Below are 17,821 nucleotides of genomic sequence, written 5' to 3' on the forward strand. Positions count from 1 at the left end.
TTACAACTCTTCAAACACAATTGTCCTTTGACAGGTCTGGGGCCAGTGATAGTAACAGTTCCAAATTCTTGCTAATCCTTCTGTGAGCTGTGGCCAGAAATGGGATCCTTTACTAGCTCTGATTGTAACTGAAAGGGCAAACAACAGATACAAGAAAACTGCTTGAGCAGTAAAAACTGTCAACAGTGGAACAGACTATCTCAGAGGTTGGTAGGCCCCCTCCTTTGGTAGTCTTCAAAGAGGCTGGAAAATTTTTATTTATTTACTGTATTTATATCCTATCCTTCTCACCCCAAAGAGGACTCAGAGCAGCCTTACAATGGACAAGAATTCAATGTCGTGTAAAACAAACAAATAGTCAAACATACAGATTAATACATAGAATTAAAAACATTTAAATGTTAAAACCAATTATTAAAACCACAATTAAAATTCAAAATCATATTCCAGGAGCCATTCCAGTCATTAATGCACATTATCCAACTTCACTTATTGCACTGCATTATCGAAGGCTTGGTCTCATAGCCACATTTTTAATTTCTTCCTAAAGGTCAGGAGGGAGGGAGCTGACCTGCTTTCGCTAGGGAGGGAGTTCCACAGCTGAGGGGCCACCACTGAGAAGGCCCTGTCTCTCATCCCCACCAACCACACCTGTGAAGAAGGTGGGACCGAGAGCAGGGCCTCCCCAGATGATCTTAATCTCTGAGGTGGTTCATACAGGGAGATATGTTTGGACAGGTAAGATGGGCCAGAGAAACATCTTACAAGAGTGCTTTAGTTGGTTGTTCCTCTGTGGCACATGGGATTCAATGACCCTTGTGTTTCCTTTCAACTCTTATGATTCCAGAGTTTTAGCACAGCTGGTAAATCACCAGCAATTATAAGATCTATCAACCGAAAGGCTGCAAGTTCGGAACCCTGGGTTGGCATGAGCTGCCAACTGTCAGCCTAGCTCATTGTTTACCTAAGTAATTCAAAAACAGCTTTAGCTGTAATTAGAGAAATTAGGTACCACCAAAAACGGGGGAGGTGTTTTAAGACGCCATAAAGAAAGATCAGAAAATGCTGAGCAATCAAAAGGAAGGAGGAAGTCCTGATGGCTCTTCATCATAGACAACAGAGCAACAACACCCCCTGTACTGGACTCAAGCCCAACCTTCCATGGCACCAAAAACAGCTGGACACTGAGTCGAAACAAACCACCTCCTTCTGTTCTGTCTGTTTGTGTATTGTCGATACAAAGCTGCATTACATGTTTCCCGTGTATGTGTACTGTGATCCGCCTTGAGTCCCCTTCGGGGTGAGAAGGGCAGAATATAAATAAAATGTTGTTGTTGTTGTTATTAGCACAAGATGAGTCCACAGCAGACAAGATCACTCTGCTAGCTGTTGTACTGGATCACATATCAGACACTTCCCAATTTCTAGCACTGTGTGATGTATCGGTGAATAATGCATGCAGATCCCAGTAAGGTGGCCTTCTGCAGCTGGCAGATGGTAATTTTGTCAGTGCCGATTGCGTTTAAGTGCAGGCCGAGGTCTTTAGGCACTGCACCCAGTGTGCCAATCACTACTGGGGCTACCTTTACTGGTTTGTGCCAGAGTCTTTGTTTTATTATTATTATTATTATTATTATTATTATTATAATAATAAAAGGGAGGAGGAATTTGTGATAAGACTAGTTTCATGAAGTACAATTTTCAGAACCCTTGTGCCCCCTGCAGAACAGGTGAATATTCAAAACAGCATATTCCAAGCACTTAGGTTAATGCAACATTCCCAGATAAAACTTGATACACTGGCTATTGAAGCATCCAGGAAGGGAACTCACCTCTGAAGGGCCTCTTCAGAGCTGCGCACTTTGGGAGATTGGTGTTGCTTGGCTTCAATATTCAGCTGATTCTCAAGGACTGCCCGGGTGTCAGTTAGACATTTCTCCCATTTCTATAAGAAGAAGACATCATTCGTTTTCTGTTCCTTCTTGGACACAATACTTTTCACAAAGTCACTATCCAGGATAATTATCCTTCCCTTCCCTGATAAACTGAAAATGCAGCTTTTATCTTTGTTCTGGATTGGGACAGATCAGCTCAGATTTTTGAGGAGTATTGGTCCCCCCCAAATTTTCTGGTTTGTGCATCATACACAACCAATAATAAGGGATTACAACTGCGGCCCCCAAAATCCTGTCAGCTACAGTTGCCCTCAACACTTGAGATTACCTGTTCAATTATATTTGCACCACATCACGGAATCACGCAAGGCACCTGGATTAAAAAAACAGACTAGGGCAGGGGTGGCCAACTGTGGCCCTTCCTCTCACCCTTGGTTATACTGATGGGAGTTGGGTTAATAAATGCACAGTTAAGTGTCTATGAATGGAGGAGGAGAAATTGTGTGGTTTTGATAGATTTTGGGTATTGGCAGTGCTTGGGATTGATTTCCCTTTTCATTTGGGAAGTATACATTTGAGAGAATAAATGTGATATTTTGTTGGAAATTAAAATTGTTTCAAAGGAGTGTGTTTTTATTGCGGGTCTCAGGTCTCACCTTGGCCTTATATTCAGAGAACTGATCGAGTTACCCATTTATGATTTCCATCAGTTTGCTTTTCTGTGAAATACATGTTTTCACATGGTTGATTACTTTTCATTATGATGGTGGTCTTTTAGCCTTGTCAATACCTAAACTGGTTTTCCCTCTGCAGTGCAATGTTTTTTAAACCCAGTACAATTTTTTTATCTGTGTATTTATTTATTGTGAAATTGTTTTGGAAATTTTTATTTACAATTATTGGTTACATGTGATGTCTTGTCTTTTTGGTTTCTGTTTATGTATGTATTGTGACTCGATTCTGTTGTGAGCTGCCCCAAGTCCTTATAGAGAGAGGGTGGAATATAAATAAAGATGATTTATTTATTTATTTATTTATTTATTTATTTATTTGTCACATTTTTATCCCTCCCTTTTCTGCCTGCAGGCGACTCAGGGCAGCGTACAGATTGGCAATAATTAAATGCCACAGCATATATACATACATATCAATTAAAAACAGTTAAATCACATTATAAAAATACATATCAAACCATGATGATGATGATGATGATGATGATTATTATTATTCCAGTAAATGTTTTGTTAGGCCATTACCTATGTTAGTCATTTTATGAATCCGCCTTTTTCAAGTTTTATTACTATGCCAACAATATCTTCACTCTTTTACACCCAAAACAGATTAACATTGATAAGATACTAATATCATCACATCCTGACTTATTCTAATTGGGAATTTTGGCTGATGGAAACCAGGATTTTCACACCAAAGGAAGTAAGTAACTATGGATGAGAAATAATATTTTCTTCATAAGCTATAAAGTCTTGAACATCATCCTAACCAAAACAGAAAAACCACGAATTGATTAACAGTATTTGGTTCCATGCGAAGAGTTGGAACTGAATAGACTACAGTGCTTAATGCTAAGACACCTTATGCTCTAAATGTGGCAAGGCATCTCTAGGATTGAGAGCCTGGTTTGTATTTCCTAAACATTTCTAGGCCTCTCTCCTAACCTTTACAACAACAGAGTCAACAAACACAAATAAAGCATTTTTATGGGGGGAAATCCTATCCGCTTAGGAAATATAGAATACTAATTTCAGCCTTTTTGTTGTGCACAAGAAATAAATATTCGACATCTCTCCTTAATAATGGTAGGAAAAGATACCTATCCTGGAACAAAAGGAGCATTCACTAGATTAAGTGGTTGGGACAAATGGCCAGAAGTCTACATAGTAAACCGAAGTCCCATGCAAAGTAGTTCACACAAATAGCATGCCATGCAGAGATTGATCTATACTGCTTTGAGTCCCCTTCAGCAGATATAAAGCAGGGTATAAATATAAATATAATAATAATAGACACTTGGGACGTGTCCGACGTGTGATCCAATTCAACAGCCAGCAGGGTGTCTGCTGTGGACTCATCTTGTTGTGTTTCAAATAATAATAATAGTTATAGCAGTAATTAAAAAAAGGGTAAAGGTTATCCCCTGACATTAAGTCTAGTTGTGTCTGGCTCTGGGGGTTGGTGCTCATCTCCATTTCTAAGTCGAAGAGCCGGCGTTGCCCATAGACACCTCCAAGGTCATGTGGCTGGCATGACTGCATGAAGCACCATTACCTTCCTGCAGGAGTGGTACCTATTGATCTACTCACATTTGCATGTTTTCTTTTTTTTAAAATAATCTTTATTCAGTTTTCAGATACAGTTAAAAATATAGCTTTGTAGCGAGAGCTACCAGTAAGAAAGGTATAGGGTATATGTGTGTCAGTTCCCCGAAATGTGAAGTGATATAGTGACCAAAAGATAATAGACTAGAAAACAGGATAGAGTGGTAGCCAGAGATAGAAAGAAGAGGGAAGTGTAGCCCAAAAGCCCCAAATAGAACAATAAAAAAAAAAGATAGATTCTTGCTTTCGACTTCCCGAGGTTTTCTTAGGGTCTTCTCTGTCGTTCATCCATATCTCCGCCTCTTCTTCTTCCCCTTCTTCTCTCCTCGTCTTCTTTCTCCTCTCTTCCTTCCTTCCAGCTCTTCTTCAGTTATATCAGGATTTTTTTGTTCCTTTGCTTGAAATAACCCATCACTTTTTCCCAGTTTGTCTCCTTCATTTTTATTCCTTTACTTCTCGTTATTAGAAAGGTGAGCCGGTCCATATTTCTTACTTCCAAGATTTTTGTTAGTCTCTCATTTTCGTCTGGTGTATCTTCCTGCTTCCATCTTCTAGCATAAGTTATCCTTGCTTCTGTTGTTATCATAAACAAGATCTTATCAATATTCTTTTCTATTTTCAAATCGTGAATCCCTAGGAGAAATAACTCTGGCTTCCATGGTATTTTAATTTGTAACATTTCTTGTAATTCTTTTTGGACTTCTCTCCAATATTTTTTGGCCTTTTTACAGGTCCACCATGTATGAAAGTATGAGCCTTCCTTTTCTTTACATTTCCAGCACCTTGTGCTGGTACTACTATTGCTCATCCCTAATTTTTTCGGTGTTATGTACCATCGATGCGCCGTCTTAAGCCAATTTTCTTTCATGTCGGTGGCGTAACAATATCTTAGTTTTTATCTCCAGACTGTTTCCCATTCTTCTTGCTTAATATTTCTTCCAATATTTTCATTCCATCTTTTTTTTGTAATTTTTTTCTCCCTTTGCTTCCATTTTCCATTCTAGCAGCTTTTTATAAATCTTCGTTATTAATTTTCTTTTTGACTCCATTATATTATCCCAGAAATTTTTGTCCAGATTAAAACCTATCATTTTATCCTTCTTATACTTTTCCTTTATCGTCCAATATTGTAACCATGATACTTTCTGTTCCACTGTGTTTAATTCTTCTTGTGATTTTAACGCCATCTCTCCTCTTTCCATTTTTAGTAAGTCTTTATACTTTAACCATTCATGCCATCCTGTGCATCTTCTTTGTCCCGCCTCTAGAGGGGATACCCACATTGGTGTTTTGTTGTATAGTCTATCTTTATATTTTTCCCATATGTTCAGAACTGTTGATCTTACGAAATGGTTTTTTTCCCCCTTATACCAAACGTACGTGTGCCAGCCTTCTCGCAGGTCCGATCCTTCTAATATTAATAATTTCTTTTTTTCCAATTTCGCCCAATCTTTAGCCCAAATTAGTGCATTTGCTTCCAGGTATAGTTCCAGATCTGGTGCCACCATCCCTCCTTTTTCCTTTTTTTCCGTCAAATTGTCATAGCTAATTCTCGGTTTCTTATTTTTCCAAATAAATTTCCTAATGTCTTTATTCCAATCCTTTAGGATTTTTTTGTTTCGTATTATTGGCAAGTTCTGAAATAAAAAAAATCAACTTTGGCAATACTGCCATTTTCACTGTGGCTATCCTACCAAGTAGCGAGAGGTTGTAGTTCTTCCACTTTTCCAGATCCTTCCTTATCTCCTTCCACTTATCTATATAGTTGTTCTGTAGCAGGTGTAGGTTTCTTGATGTCAATATTATCCCCAGATACTTCAACTTGTTCACTATTTGTATGTTCCATTCCTTTTTTATTTCCTCTTGTTCCTTTTTTCCAATGTTTTTAGTTATTGCTTTTGTTTTCTCCATGTTAATTTTAAATCCTGATACCTTGCCGAACTCTTTAATTATTCTTATCCATTCTCCTAAGTTATTCTTTGGGTCCTCGATTACGCATATTACATCATCCGCGTATGCGCATATTTTATATTCCTGACCTTGCACCTTTGCATCGACTAAGCTTTTTTCTTCTCTTATTTTATTTAGCAATATTTCTAATGTCAATATAAAGATTAAAGGCGATAGGGGGCAGCCCTGTCTCATTCCCTTCCTTATTTCAATACTCTCTGATTCTTTCCCATTCACCAGAATTTTTGCTTTTTGCTCCTCATATATGGCCTCAATCGCATTTTGAAAATAAAATCCCAGATCCATTTCTTTCATTATAATTTTAAAGAACTTCCAATTTACATTGTCAAACGCTTTCTCCGCGTCTAGCGCTAATAACATTACTTTATTTTGGTGTTTGTTTTCATAATATTCAATCAGGTCCACAACCGTCCTCACATTTTCATTTTGGTGCCTATTAGGTAAGAAACCCACTTGTTCTTCCTTTATATATTCGTTGAGTACCCATTTGAGCCTTTCTGCCATTATCAAACTGAAAATCTTGTAATCTACGTTCAACAACGAAATTGGTCTGTAGTTTTTTACTTGTTCTTTATCTGAGTTTTCTTTATGTATCAAACATATATTCGCTTGCTTCCATGTCTCTGGGGTTTCCTTGTAGATTCTTATTCTATTCATCATTTCTTTTAGATAGGGTACTAATTCCTGTTGAAAGGTTTTATAATAAATTGCCGAAATTCCATCCGGTCCTGGGGCTTTATTTGGTTTTAATTTATTTATTGCATCTCTAATTTCTTTCTCTGAGATTTCTTTATTTAGACTTTCCCTTTGTTTTTCTGAAATCCTTTGAATCCTATGATTAGTTAGGTATCTGTAGATTTCCTCCTCTTCTGTGTTTTCCTCCTGATAGAGTTTCTTATAAAATCCCTGAAACTGTTCTCTTATCTCCTCTTCTTGGGTTATACTCCTCTCATTATCTCTCAATTTCGTGATATATGTAGTCTCCTTTCTTTTCCTTATTTTGTTCGCGAGCCATCTTCCCGGTTTATTCGCGTTCATAAAAAAGTTCTGTCTCATATATCTCAACTCCTTTTCTCTTTCCTCTGTTTCCATAAATTCTCTCTGCTTGTGCAGGTGTTCTAATCTTTGTTTTGTCTCTTTATCTCTTGGATTAGCCTTTAAATTACCTTCCTCTTCTTCTATTTCTTTAAGTAGATTCTTCATTTTTCTATCTTTTTCTTTATTTGTTCTTATCTTCTGTTGTATAAAATTCCCTCTCATTACGGCTTTGCTCGCCTCCCAAAGTGTGAAAATTTTTGTTTCTGGTCCATCATTGATGTCAAAATATTCTTTTAATAGCATTCTATTTCTTTCTATATCTTCTTCTTTCTTTAACAAATTTTCATCCAACCTCCATCTTTTTATCCTTTCCATTATTTTTATTTCTAATTCCATCGGACAGTGATCCGAATTCGTTCTGGGCAGAATTTGTATTTTTGAAACATTTGTTTGTAGTGATGATGTAATCCAAATCATATCTATCCTGGACCAATTTTGATGTCTTGATGAGTAATAAGTATAATCTTTTTTCCTCTCATTTCTACTTCTCCATATATCCACCAGGCATAAATTCCGCATCATCTCTGTCATTAATTTTGGGAGATCTCCCTTCTCGTTATTCCCCTTTCCCACTTTTGCTTTTGTTGTACTTCTATCTAGGGCCTTATTTAAAACACCATTAAAATCTCCTAACATTATCATTTGCTCCGGCTCTTGTTCTTCTATACTCTTCCTCAACTTCTCTACAAATTTTGTTTTCGAATTGTTCGGAGCATATATGTTGCATATAAGTATTTTTCTGTTTTGTAACCAGATATTCACCCCCAGGAACCTTCCTTCTTCATCCTTAAAGGCTAATTCTGCCTTTATATTATTATCTACGTATGTAGCTAGCCCCCTCTTTTTTTCCTGTATTGCCGCATAAAATGCTTGACCAAATTTTTTGTTATCTAGATGTTTTGTATGTCTGCTCGTAACATGTGTTTCTTGGAATGCAATAATATGATATCCTTTTTTCTTTAATCCATTAAAAATTTTATTTCTTTTGTTCGGGGAGTTCATCCCGTTAACATTATTAGAGTAAATTCTTAAGTCGTTCAGCATATTCTTTCTTCTTCTTCACTCTCTCTTATCTCCTGCTCTTCTCCTTCTAGTTCTTCTTCCTCTTCTTCCTCCTCTCTTAATTCCTCCTCCTCTATTTCTTCCCCTTCCGAATCACTTAAGTCCAATACTCCCGCACCTTCTTCCGACATTCTTCTTAATTCCTCCTTTTCTTCCTTCTCCATGCCTTCTTCTTCCATCGAGTCTGTGCATTTCTTCTTCTTTGTCCTTCCTTCTGCGTGTTCGCCTTTCTCTCTCTCATTATCCAGTTTTATTCTGTTTAGGAATTCCTTTGCGCTGTCTTCACTCTTAATCCAAAATCTTTGCTCCTTATATGTCAGCATCAGTCCTTCTTCTCTTTCCCATCTAAACCGTATCTTTTGTCTCTTTAGTTCTTCCGTCAACAGTGCATACTTCCTTCTTCTTTTCAACACTATTCCGGGAAGTTCCTTCAGTATAACTATCTTCTTTCCTTTATAACAGATCCTTCTTCTATTATTCATTCTCAAAATGTCATCTCTTGTCGTCTTCTTCACAAAATGGACTATCACATCTCGTGCCGTCCTATTTCTTCTTGCAAAGCCTGTATTCACTGTATATTTGCATGTTTTCGAACTGCTAGGTTGGCAAAAGCTGGGGCTGACAGTGGAAGCTCACGCCAAGCTCACGCCACTGCTCAGATTGAAACCTGCAACCTTTCAGTCAACAAACTCAGCAGCTCAGCGATTTAACCCACTGCGATTTAACAACAACAACAACAACAACAATAATACAGCCACTCATAGAATATCAGTTCTTGCTGTCAACATGGGGAAGAGTAGGTATTGATTGCACTTTAGTCTTATTAGGGCAACATGAAGTGGACTAAAATCAAATTCTAAGCACTGGAGCCAATGGTTCATTATGCTGCCTGCCCTACTGATAGCTGCAACCTGTGCATCGCAAAATGGGAAGAGCTATTTTCCTTTACTTGTTTGCCATATTTTACCCTCTTACAAAAAAAGAGTAGAGGTGAGGTCTTCTCCCATCTGTGCTATCTCAGGATCAGTCCTTTTCCGAAGGATCTCCCAAAACAAGAATTAGATTTATTTTTTCTCCTTATGTAATGTCTCTCCAATATGCTAATGAGTCAGGAGTAGGCTTAAGAATACAACCTGAGCTCTTGGGTTAAAGCCAAGCGACTCCACCAGGATCAACTTGTCCACCATTTCAGGGAAAATATATGAAAACTAAGAAGGAGAAAAAGGTAGAGAAAAAGAGACAAAGTTAGATTCTTGCATTGTAGGCAAAAATGTCATTTCATAGAATCACAGAGTTGGAAGAGACCTCATGGGCCATCCAGTCCAACCCCTGACAAGAAGCAGGACAATCACATTCAAAGCAACCCCAACAGATGACCATTCAGCCTCTGTTTAAAAGCCTCCATAGAAGGAGCCTCTACCACACTTCGGGGCAGAGAGTTCCACTGCTGAACAGCTCTCACAGTTAGGAAGTTTATTTATTTACTTCATTTGTTAACCGCCGTTCTCAGCCCTAGGGCGACTCACGGCGGTGTACAACATGTAAAAAACAGTTTACAATAAAGCAGTAACACAACGAAATATCAACATAACTATCAAAATATAACAATAATATATATTACACTAAATCATCTGTGCCGTCTCATCATAGAATCGTAAACCAATCTCATAATCCATATTCCGTTCCAGTCGTCATTGCCAATTATTATTGTAGCACTTAGTTAAAGGCCTTCTCAAATAGCCATGTCTTTAGGCTCCTGCGGAATGACATAAGGGAGGGCGCCTGTCTGATGTCAACAGGGAGGGTGTTCCACAGCCGGGGGGCCACCACCGAGAAGGCCCTCTCTCTCGTCCCCGCCAAACGTGCCTGTGAGGCAGGCGGGATCGAGAGAAGGGCCTCCCCAGATGATCTCAAGGCCCTCGTGGGCTCATAGGCCAAGATGCGGTCAGAAAGGTATTTTGGGCCGGAACCGTTTAGGGCTTTGTAGGCCAACACCAGCACCTTAAATTGGGCCCGGTAGCAGATCGGCAGCCAGTGGAGCTGGAACAACAAGGGCGTTGTGTGCTCCCTGCGTCCCGCTCCTGTTAGTAACATGGCTGCCGCGCGCTGGACTAGCTGGAGCTTCCGGGCCGTCTTCAAGGGCAGCCCCACGTAGAGAGCATTGCAGTAGTCAAGGCGGGATGTGACCAGAGCGTGTACCACCGTGGCCAAGTCAGACTTCCCGAGGTACGGGCGCAGCTGGCGCACGAGCCTAAGCTGTGCAAATGCTCCCCTGGTCACCGCTGAAACCTGGGGATCCAGGCTCAACGATGAATCCAGGGTCACACCTAGCTGCGAACCTGCGCCTTCAAGGGGAGTGCGACCCCATCCAGCACAGGCTGTAACCCTATACCCTGTTCGGCCTTGCGACTGACCAGGAGTACCTCCGTCTTGTCTGGATTTAATTTCAGTTTGTTCGCCCTCATCCAGACCATTACAGCGGCCAGGCACCGGTTCAGGACTTCGACAGCCTCCTTAGTAGCAGGTGGAAAGGAGTGACAGAGTTGGACATCATCTGCGTACAGATGACACCGCACCCCGAAACTCCGGATGATCTCACCCAGCGGCTTCATGTAGACGTTAAACAGCATGGTGGACAGTATAGAGCCCTGTGGAACCCCACAGGTCAAAGGATGTGGTGTTGAACAGGTGTCCCCCAATGACACCTTCTGGGTGCGGCCCTCCAGAAATGACTGGAGCCACTGTAGAACAGTGCCCCCGAGGCCCATTTCCGCAAGGCGCCCCAGAAGGATACCGTGGTCGACGGTATCGAAGGCCGCTGAGAGGTCCAGGAGCACCAACAGGAACACACTCCCCCTGTCTAGCTCCCGGCGCAGATCATCCACTAAGGCGACCAAGACCGTCTCCGTTCCATGTCCCAGTCTGAAACCAGACTGTGCCGAATCCAGATAATCCGTGTCTCTCAAGAATACCTGGAGTTGTGAGGCCACCACGCTTTCCATGACTTTGCCCAAAAAGGGGAGATTGGAAACAGGCCGAAAGTTGTCAAATTTAGTGGGGTCCGATGATGGTTTCTTCAACAGCGGTTTTATAATAGCTTGTTTTAAGCTCGCTGGAATCTTGCCTTCCCGAAGGGAGGCATTAACCACCATCGTTACCCACTCAGCCAATCCCCCTCTGGCCTCCTTCAGAAGCCAGGATGGGCAGGGGTCTAGGATGGACGTGGTGGGCCTCATTCCTCCAAGTATCTTGTCCACATCCTCGGGCTTCACAAACTGAAAAGTTCTTCCTCATGTTCAGGTGGAATCTCCTTTCCTATAGTTTGAAGCCATTGTTCTGCATCCATCCTTGTCTCCAGGGCAGCAGAAAACAAGTTGCTCCCTCCTCCCCATGACTTCCCTTCACATATTTATACATGGCCCTCATAATGTCTCCTCTCAGCCTTCTGCAGGCTAAACATGCCCAGCTCTTTAAGCTGATCCTCATAGGGCTTGTTCTCCAGACCCTTGATCATTTTAGTCACCCTCCTCTGGACACATTCCAACTTGTCAATATCTCTCTTCAATTGTATTCCAGGTGTGGTCTAACCAAGGCAGAATAGAGGGGTAGCATGACATTGTTGGCTCATGTTTAACTTGTTGTCCATGAGGACTATAAGATCTTTTTCACACGTACTGCTCTCGAGCCAGGCGTCCCTCTTCTGTATCTTTGCATTTCATTTTTGATGCCTAAGTGGGGTATTTTGCATTTGTTCCTGTTGAACTTCATTTTTTTTTTGCCTTGGCCCATCTCTCTAATCAGTTTAGATAGTTTTGAATTCTGCTCCTGTCTTCTGGAGTATTGGCTATCCCTCCCAATTTGGTGTCATCTGCAAACTTGATGATCATGACTAACCATTCATCTAAGTCAGGGCTCCTCAAACTTTTTAAACAGAGGGCCAGGTCACAGTCCCTCAAACTGTTGGAGGGCAGGATTATAATTTGAAAAAAGTATGAATGAATTCCTATTCACACTGCACATACATACTTCTGCTTCCTAGATGGACAATTCCTATTCCCTCTTTTATCAGCTTCATAAAGAAATTATGTTCCAAGGAGAAAAGACATTCCTAAAACAATACCCTATGAAGAATGATACTTACCATACATGCAACGGTTCCACCTATATAAAGGAAAAGGAAGTGGGTGAATATTTACACAGAACCAAGACCCCTGCCGGTATAACTAACTCAGATAGTAGCGGCCTCCTTTATGGACCTATCTTCAGCAATCAGCCCACAGAAGAGAGCCTAAGGTCTTGTAATTACAGCTTAGAAAAATCACTTTTCTACAGGATTTCAGCAGCTCTACTAAAAAACAGTATCTTTCCAAACTGCTTGTAACAGACTGATATTTTTGGGGATATTAAAAACCTATTTTGATGTTGCTTGTTAAGGTGCCTTGGATTGACTGGCATTTTATGGGTGGAAAGTGGAATTGTAACAAAATAAGTCAATAATACTATAATAAATCTAGCATAGGGAGAAATGAAGGAAATCAAATCAAATAAGCCAACAAACCACACACCTCTCCAAAGAGTAGAAACCGACCAAATATGAGAGAACAGCATCAGGATTCTATGTTTTTTTTAACTAGATGAACCAATGAGAGAATAATTTTGTACTTGTGGGAAAAAAATCTGAAATGACTTGAACAGAAATCAATGGAAATTAATCATTTGCTACAGCATTTAAAAAAAACAAAAACATCAAGCAGTTTGAGGGGAAAGGGTCACTTACCCAAACTGTGACCGAGCAGGCTAAATCGACTCAATTTCAGTGCTAAAATAGAAAAACGTAAGAGAATTTAATAGTCTTTCTTAAGAGATAATAATAGAGTTCTCATAAGCTGCACTTTTTTTTTCATGTCTGGAGCGACTTAAGAAACTGCAAGTTGCTTCTGGTGTGAGTGAATTGGTTGTCTGCAAGGACGTTGCCCAGGGGATGTTTTACCATCTTTGTAGGGGGCTTCTCTCATGTCCCTGCATGGGGAGCTGGAGCTGACAGAGGGAGCTCAACCTGCCCTCTCCAGATTCGAACCACAGACCTGTCAGTCAGCAATCCTGCTGGCACAAGGGTTTAATCCATACGCAATGAGGCAAGATAACCCAAATGCTGGAGCCCTCAGTGGCACAATAGGTTAACCTTGTGCCAGCAGGACTGCTGACCGAAAGGTTGGTGGTTCGAAGCCAGAGAGCGAGGTGAGCTCCCATTTGTCAGATTCAGCTTCTCAGGTGAAAATATGAAAGAAGCCCCCCCCCCCCCCCGAATGGTAAAACATCCGGGCGTCTCTCCTGGGCATCATCCTTGCAGATGGTCAATTCTCTCACACCAGAAGCGACTTGCAGTTTCTCAGGTTGCTCCTGACACGAAAAAAACAATGAATGCCAACGTTTACCCACATTTGGAAAAATTACATTTTTGGTATACAACTCCCAGACCTCCCAGGCAACTTGCTCTTTCTGGAAACTATTATTCATGATCTATCCCAGACTTTAGCCTGCCGCACCTAAAAGGAAACTCTTCATGTCACTCAAGAAGAAAGGATGACAGGGAACACCATCTTTGGAAAAGAAGCTGGTGACTGAAAGGGTGCTTAATGCTCTCTTCAACCCAAACTCAGCTGCTGAAGCACTATAGTGGAAAGGAAGCAGATGGGCGCATGGGAGGTGAGTGACTGAAGCGTTGTAGCTGTAAAGAGTGGATGAAACTGTTGTTTCTGTAGTGCAGCAAGACGCACGGAGAGGGAGGCCTAGCTACACAGTTTATAGCACTCTTGACTATGGAACCACCATTCATCTTCTAAAGCAGACAATGATTCCTGGAGTCAATGTCCACGAACTCACTCGACAAAATGAAATTTAGGTCAGAGAGCTGGCTACACAGAAAATAATGCACTAGCCAACACATCCAATGAAGAGGAATGCTAAAAATTGGTAGGCAAGTTATTTATTTATGTATTTATTATTTATTTAAAGCATTTCTATTCTGTCCTTCTCACCTCAAAGGGGCACAACATATAAATGGCAAACATTCAATGCTGAAACATACTAGACACATACGAAAACATTAAAATCACTTCTCTTGATGTTAAAATCCTCTGTTTAAAACTGTCTCAAACAACCATATTGAATCTGGTTGGCATACTAAGAGTTCCTATTGCTGCCTCATTACACCATCTCAAAGGCTCAGTCCCACAGCCAAGTTTTTAACCATCCTTCTGAAGGACAGGAGGGAGGGGGCCGATCTGATCTCACCAGGAAGGGAGTTCCATAGCCAGGGGGCAATCACCGAGAAGGCCCTCACCAATCACTCCTGTGACAATGGCAAGACAGAGAGCAGGGCCTCCCCAGAAGATCTTAATTTCTGCGATGGTTCATAGAGGGAGATGCGTTTGGACAGGTAAGTTCACAAATCCATCTCTGGTTTACAGCCAATAAATACATCAGTTCTTACACCCATTATGCACTCAGTTCAGCTTTAAATGTATTTTTTAATGTAAAAAAGGTAGTCCCCTGACATTACGTCCAGTCATGTCTGACTCTGGGGTGTGGTGCTCATCTCCACTTCTAAGCCAAAGAGCCGCTGTTGTCCATAGACACCTCCAAGGTCATGTGGCCGGCATGACTGCATGGAGCGCCGTTACCTTCCCGCTGGAGCAGTACCTATTGATTTACTCACATTTGCATGTTTTTGAACTGCTAGGTTGGCAGAAGCTAGGGCTGACAGTGGAAGCTCATGCCGCTCCCCAGAACTGAACCTGCGACCTTTTTGTCAACATTTTTTTTAATGTAAGAAGGTCAAATGAGCTACACATTTTTGTGTTTAGATTTAAAGGTAGATTTAGATTTAAAAGTGTTTAGATTTAGATGTAAAAGTAGGTAAAAGAAAGTAAGATCAAGAGGAACTAGGAGGCTAATCCCTTGCTGCTTTGGTCTGAAGGTGAGTGAGAACCTCTCTGACTAAAGCCAGAACTAATATATCATATTTTACCAAATCTAAGAGGTCATTGAATGTAAGATATGCCCTGTTTTTAAGCTTTGATTTTGAGAGGAAAAGCATTTTCTTGGAATAACTTTTAGAATTTAATCTTCATGCACAATCTGATTTTCTTTTAAGTTTCATTGCAGTTTTGTAGTGCAATCATTCCTGTGGAATGAGGAGGGCATATGAAGAACCCTGCAGGCCATCTGTCTGCATTAGTCTATACAGTATTAAGTCTATGGGCCTCTTGGGGAAGCAGCAGAAATAAGAAGCTGTATGTAGCAAAAACACTGGTAAACAGCCACCCTCCTGAGGCTAAGAACAAAATTGTGGGGCATGGCAGCCATTTGGGGCTTGGGGCTTTCCTCCTCCTCTCTTGGAGGTAAGGCAGTTTTGCAAAAAGACCTCAAAACAATAACAACAACCAGTGATTCTCAGGCTCACTGCATTTCTGAAGTCCCTTAAACAGGAAAAGGTATGCCTTACAATTGAGGAAATACAGTTGATTCTGAACAATAGTATAATAACAGACATTTCACGTGCTCACCTACTGCTACTCTATGCACATCACCCATGTAGTCTTCTAGGTGGTACAGATACCCAGCTGGCCGGTGGGAGGACAGGCCATGGCCTGCAAAATCTATTGCTATGTAATGGCAATCTGAAAGAGAACAACAGGGAGAGGATCAATTCAAATATCAGCCCACATTTTGTTGGAACAGAAGTCAGTTTTTATTCATAGATTACAGTATAAAGTAATGACTGACCTATATACTCATGTAGAAGTCTAGAAATTTTGTGCAAAAAACTAATCTAAGAAATTTGGATCAACTTATCCACAGGTCAATATGAGTACTGTACCTTGATTCTTATCCAAAAAAGGAACCATCCTCTTCTCTGAATAGAGTTGCAAAGGGCAAGAGCTTAGTCTATCCTGGGCAAACCTAAAAGAAGCACCACATTCACCTATAATTTCTCTAACACTGACCCACTTCTGTCCTTTTTGAATGGTTTGGTGGAGGAATGGCAACTCGGGACAGCTGGCTCTCTGAAATGGCATTGGTGCTTTCCTCTCTCTGCATAATACCCATATTTCAGTGCATAATAATCAACCCTGCATAATAGTCGCCCCCTCCTTTTGAGGAAGGCACAATGTATAATAGTCACCCCTGCATAACAGTCGCACCCTCCTTTTAGGGAAGGCACAACACATAATAGTCATCCCTGCCTAATAGTTGCACCCTCCTTTTGAGGAAAGCACAACACATAATAGTCACCCCTGCCTAATAGTTGCACCCTCCTTTTGGGGAAGGCACAACACATAATGCTCACCCCTACATAATAGCTGCACCCTCCTTTTGAGGAAGGCACAACACATAAGTCACCCCTGCATAATAGTCACACTCTTTTTTTGGGAAAGGCATAACACATAATAGGGACCCTTGCATAATATTTGCACCCTCCTTTTGAGGAAGGTACAATGCATAATAGTCACCCCTGCATAATAGTTGCACCCTCCTTTTGAGGAAGGCAAAATGGAACTTCCCCACATAATAGTTGTTTGCTTAGTTCACTTGCTTGAGCAAATGAACTAAGGGTGTGAGTGACCTCTGCAAAATAATCCTTCACTTCACCAGGGATCATATTGAAAGCTGTAATTTTGGCCCAAAAACCTGCCCTTGACTTACACATGAGGCTGACTTATGTATAAGTTAGCCTCATTTGTAAGTCAAGGGGGGGTGTTGGGCCAAAATTTACGGTACATATAAGGTAATGAAAAGAATCCCACCTTTTGGGAGTAAGGGAATTAGCTTGTCGAAAGTGTTTGCATTGTCCAGCCAACCATGCAAACAAAGGACGGGTCGGCCTTGGGGAGACCCCCACGCCTTGGCCGCAATGTGGCCCCAGGGGACCAGGAACCTCATCTCTGAGGCCAAGCCTGAAAGGAAAGAAAAACAACACCCTGAGAACCTTGAACTATTCTGGTCTTCCAAGAGTCACCATGTGGTGTTGTGTCCGGTAATGAACTGGATTCACACTTGATCCAAAAATTAAATCCTGTCACTTCCTTTCAAGTTATCCCCACAGATACAACAGACAATTCAAGAAATAGATGCCAGCAAAAGTAGGATAGCTGGGACCCTACACATAGCTGGAAGAACCCATACACTGGTTGCACAACACGCATCAGAATTAATGAAAGGGAGTCCCCTTGGACTGCTCCCAGCTTCTGGGGCTGTTTTCTTCAAAGGGCGGAAAGTGTGCTGGCGGCCAGGGAAGGTTTTTACAAGGCCCTAGTGCAAACAGAGTGGCAGGAACCAGATCCCCCCCCCCCCTTCTTGTGCTTTCTCCCCACCCGCTTTCTCTTCACCTGCCAGGGCTCTGGGAGGGAAGGAGGTGTGAATTGTAGACCCAGCATAGGGTCCCAGCAATCATGC

At 41.2% G+C, this 17,821-nt stretch overlaps 1 protein-coding gene across 1 annotated transcript in view; it reads right to left on the bottom strand.

The window, feature by feature from the left end:
• Positions 1 to 17,821, bottom strand: part of SERHL2 (serine hydrolase like 2) — a 34,629-nt gene that overhangs the window by 11,042 nt on the left and 5,766 nt on the right. Inside the window, exons 2-7 of the mRNA XM_060777168.2 lie at positions 17,173 to 17,322; positions 15,931 to 16,044; positions 13,140 to 13,181; positions 12,504 to 12,523; positions 9,496 to 9,570; positions 1,833 to 1,945 (exon numbers count right to left, since the gene is read on the bottom strand). Coding sequence (XP_060633151.2) covers positions 1,833 to 1,945; positions 9,496 to 9,570; positions 12,504 to 12,523; positions 13,140 to 13,181; positions 15,931 to 16,044; positions 17,173 to 17,322 — 514 coding nt within the window. The remainder of the gene's footprint in view (positions 1 to 1,832; positions 1,946 to 9,495; positions 9,571 to 12,503; positions 12,524 to 13,139; positions 13,182 to 15,930; positions 16,045 to 17,172; positions 17,323 to 17,821) is intronic.

This window comes from Anolis sagrei, chromosome 5 (genome assembly GCF_037176765.1).
Source record: "Anolis sagrei isolate rAnoSag1 chromosome 5, rAnoSag1.mat, whole genome shotgun sequence".
Taxonomy (NCBI): Eukaryota; Metazoa; Chordata; class Lepidosauria; order Squamata; family Dactyloidae; genus Anolis; species Anolis sagrei.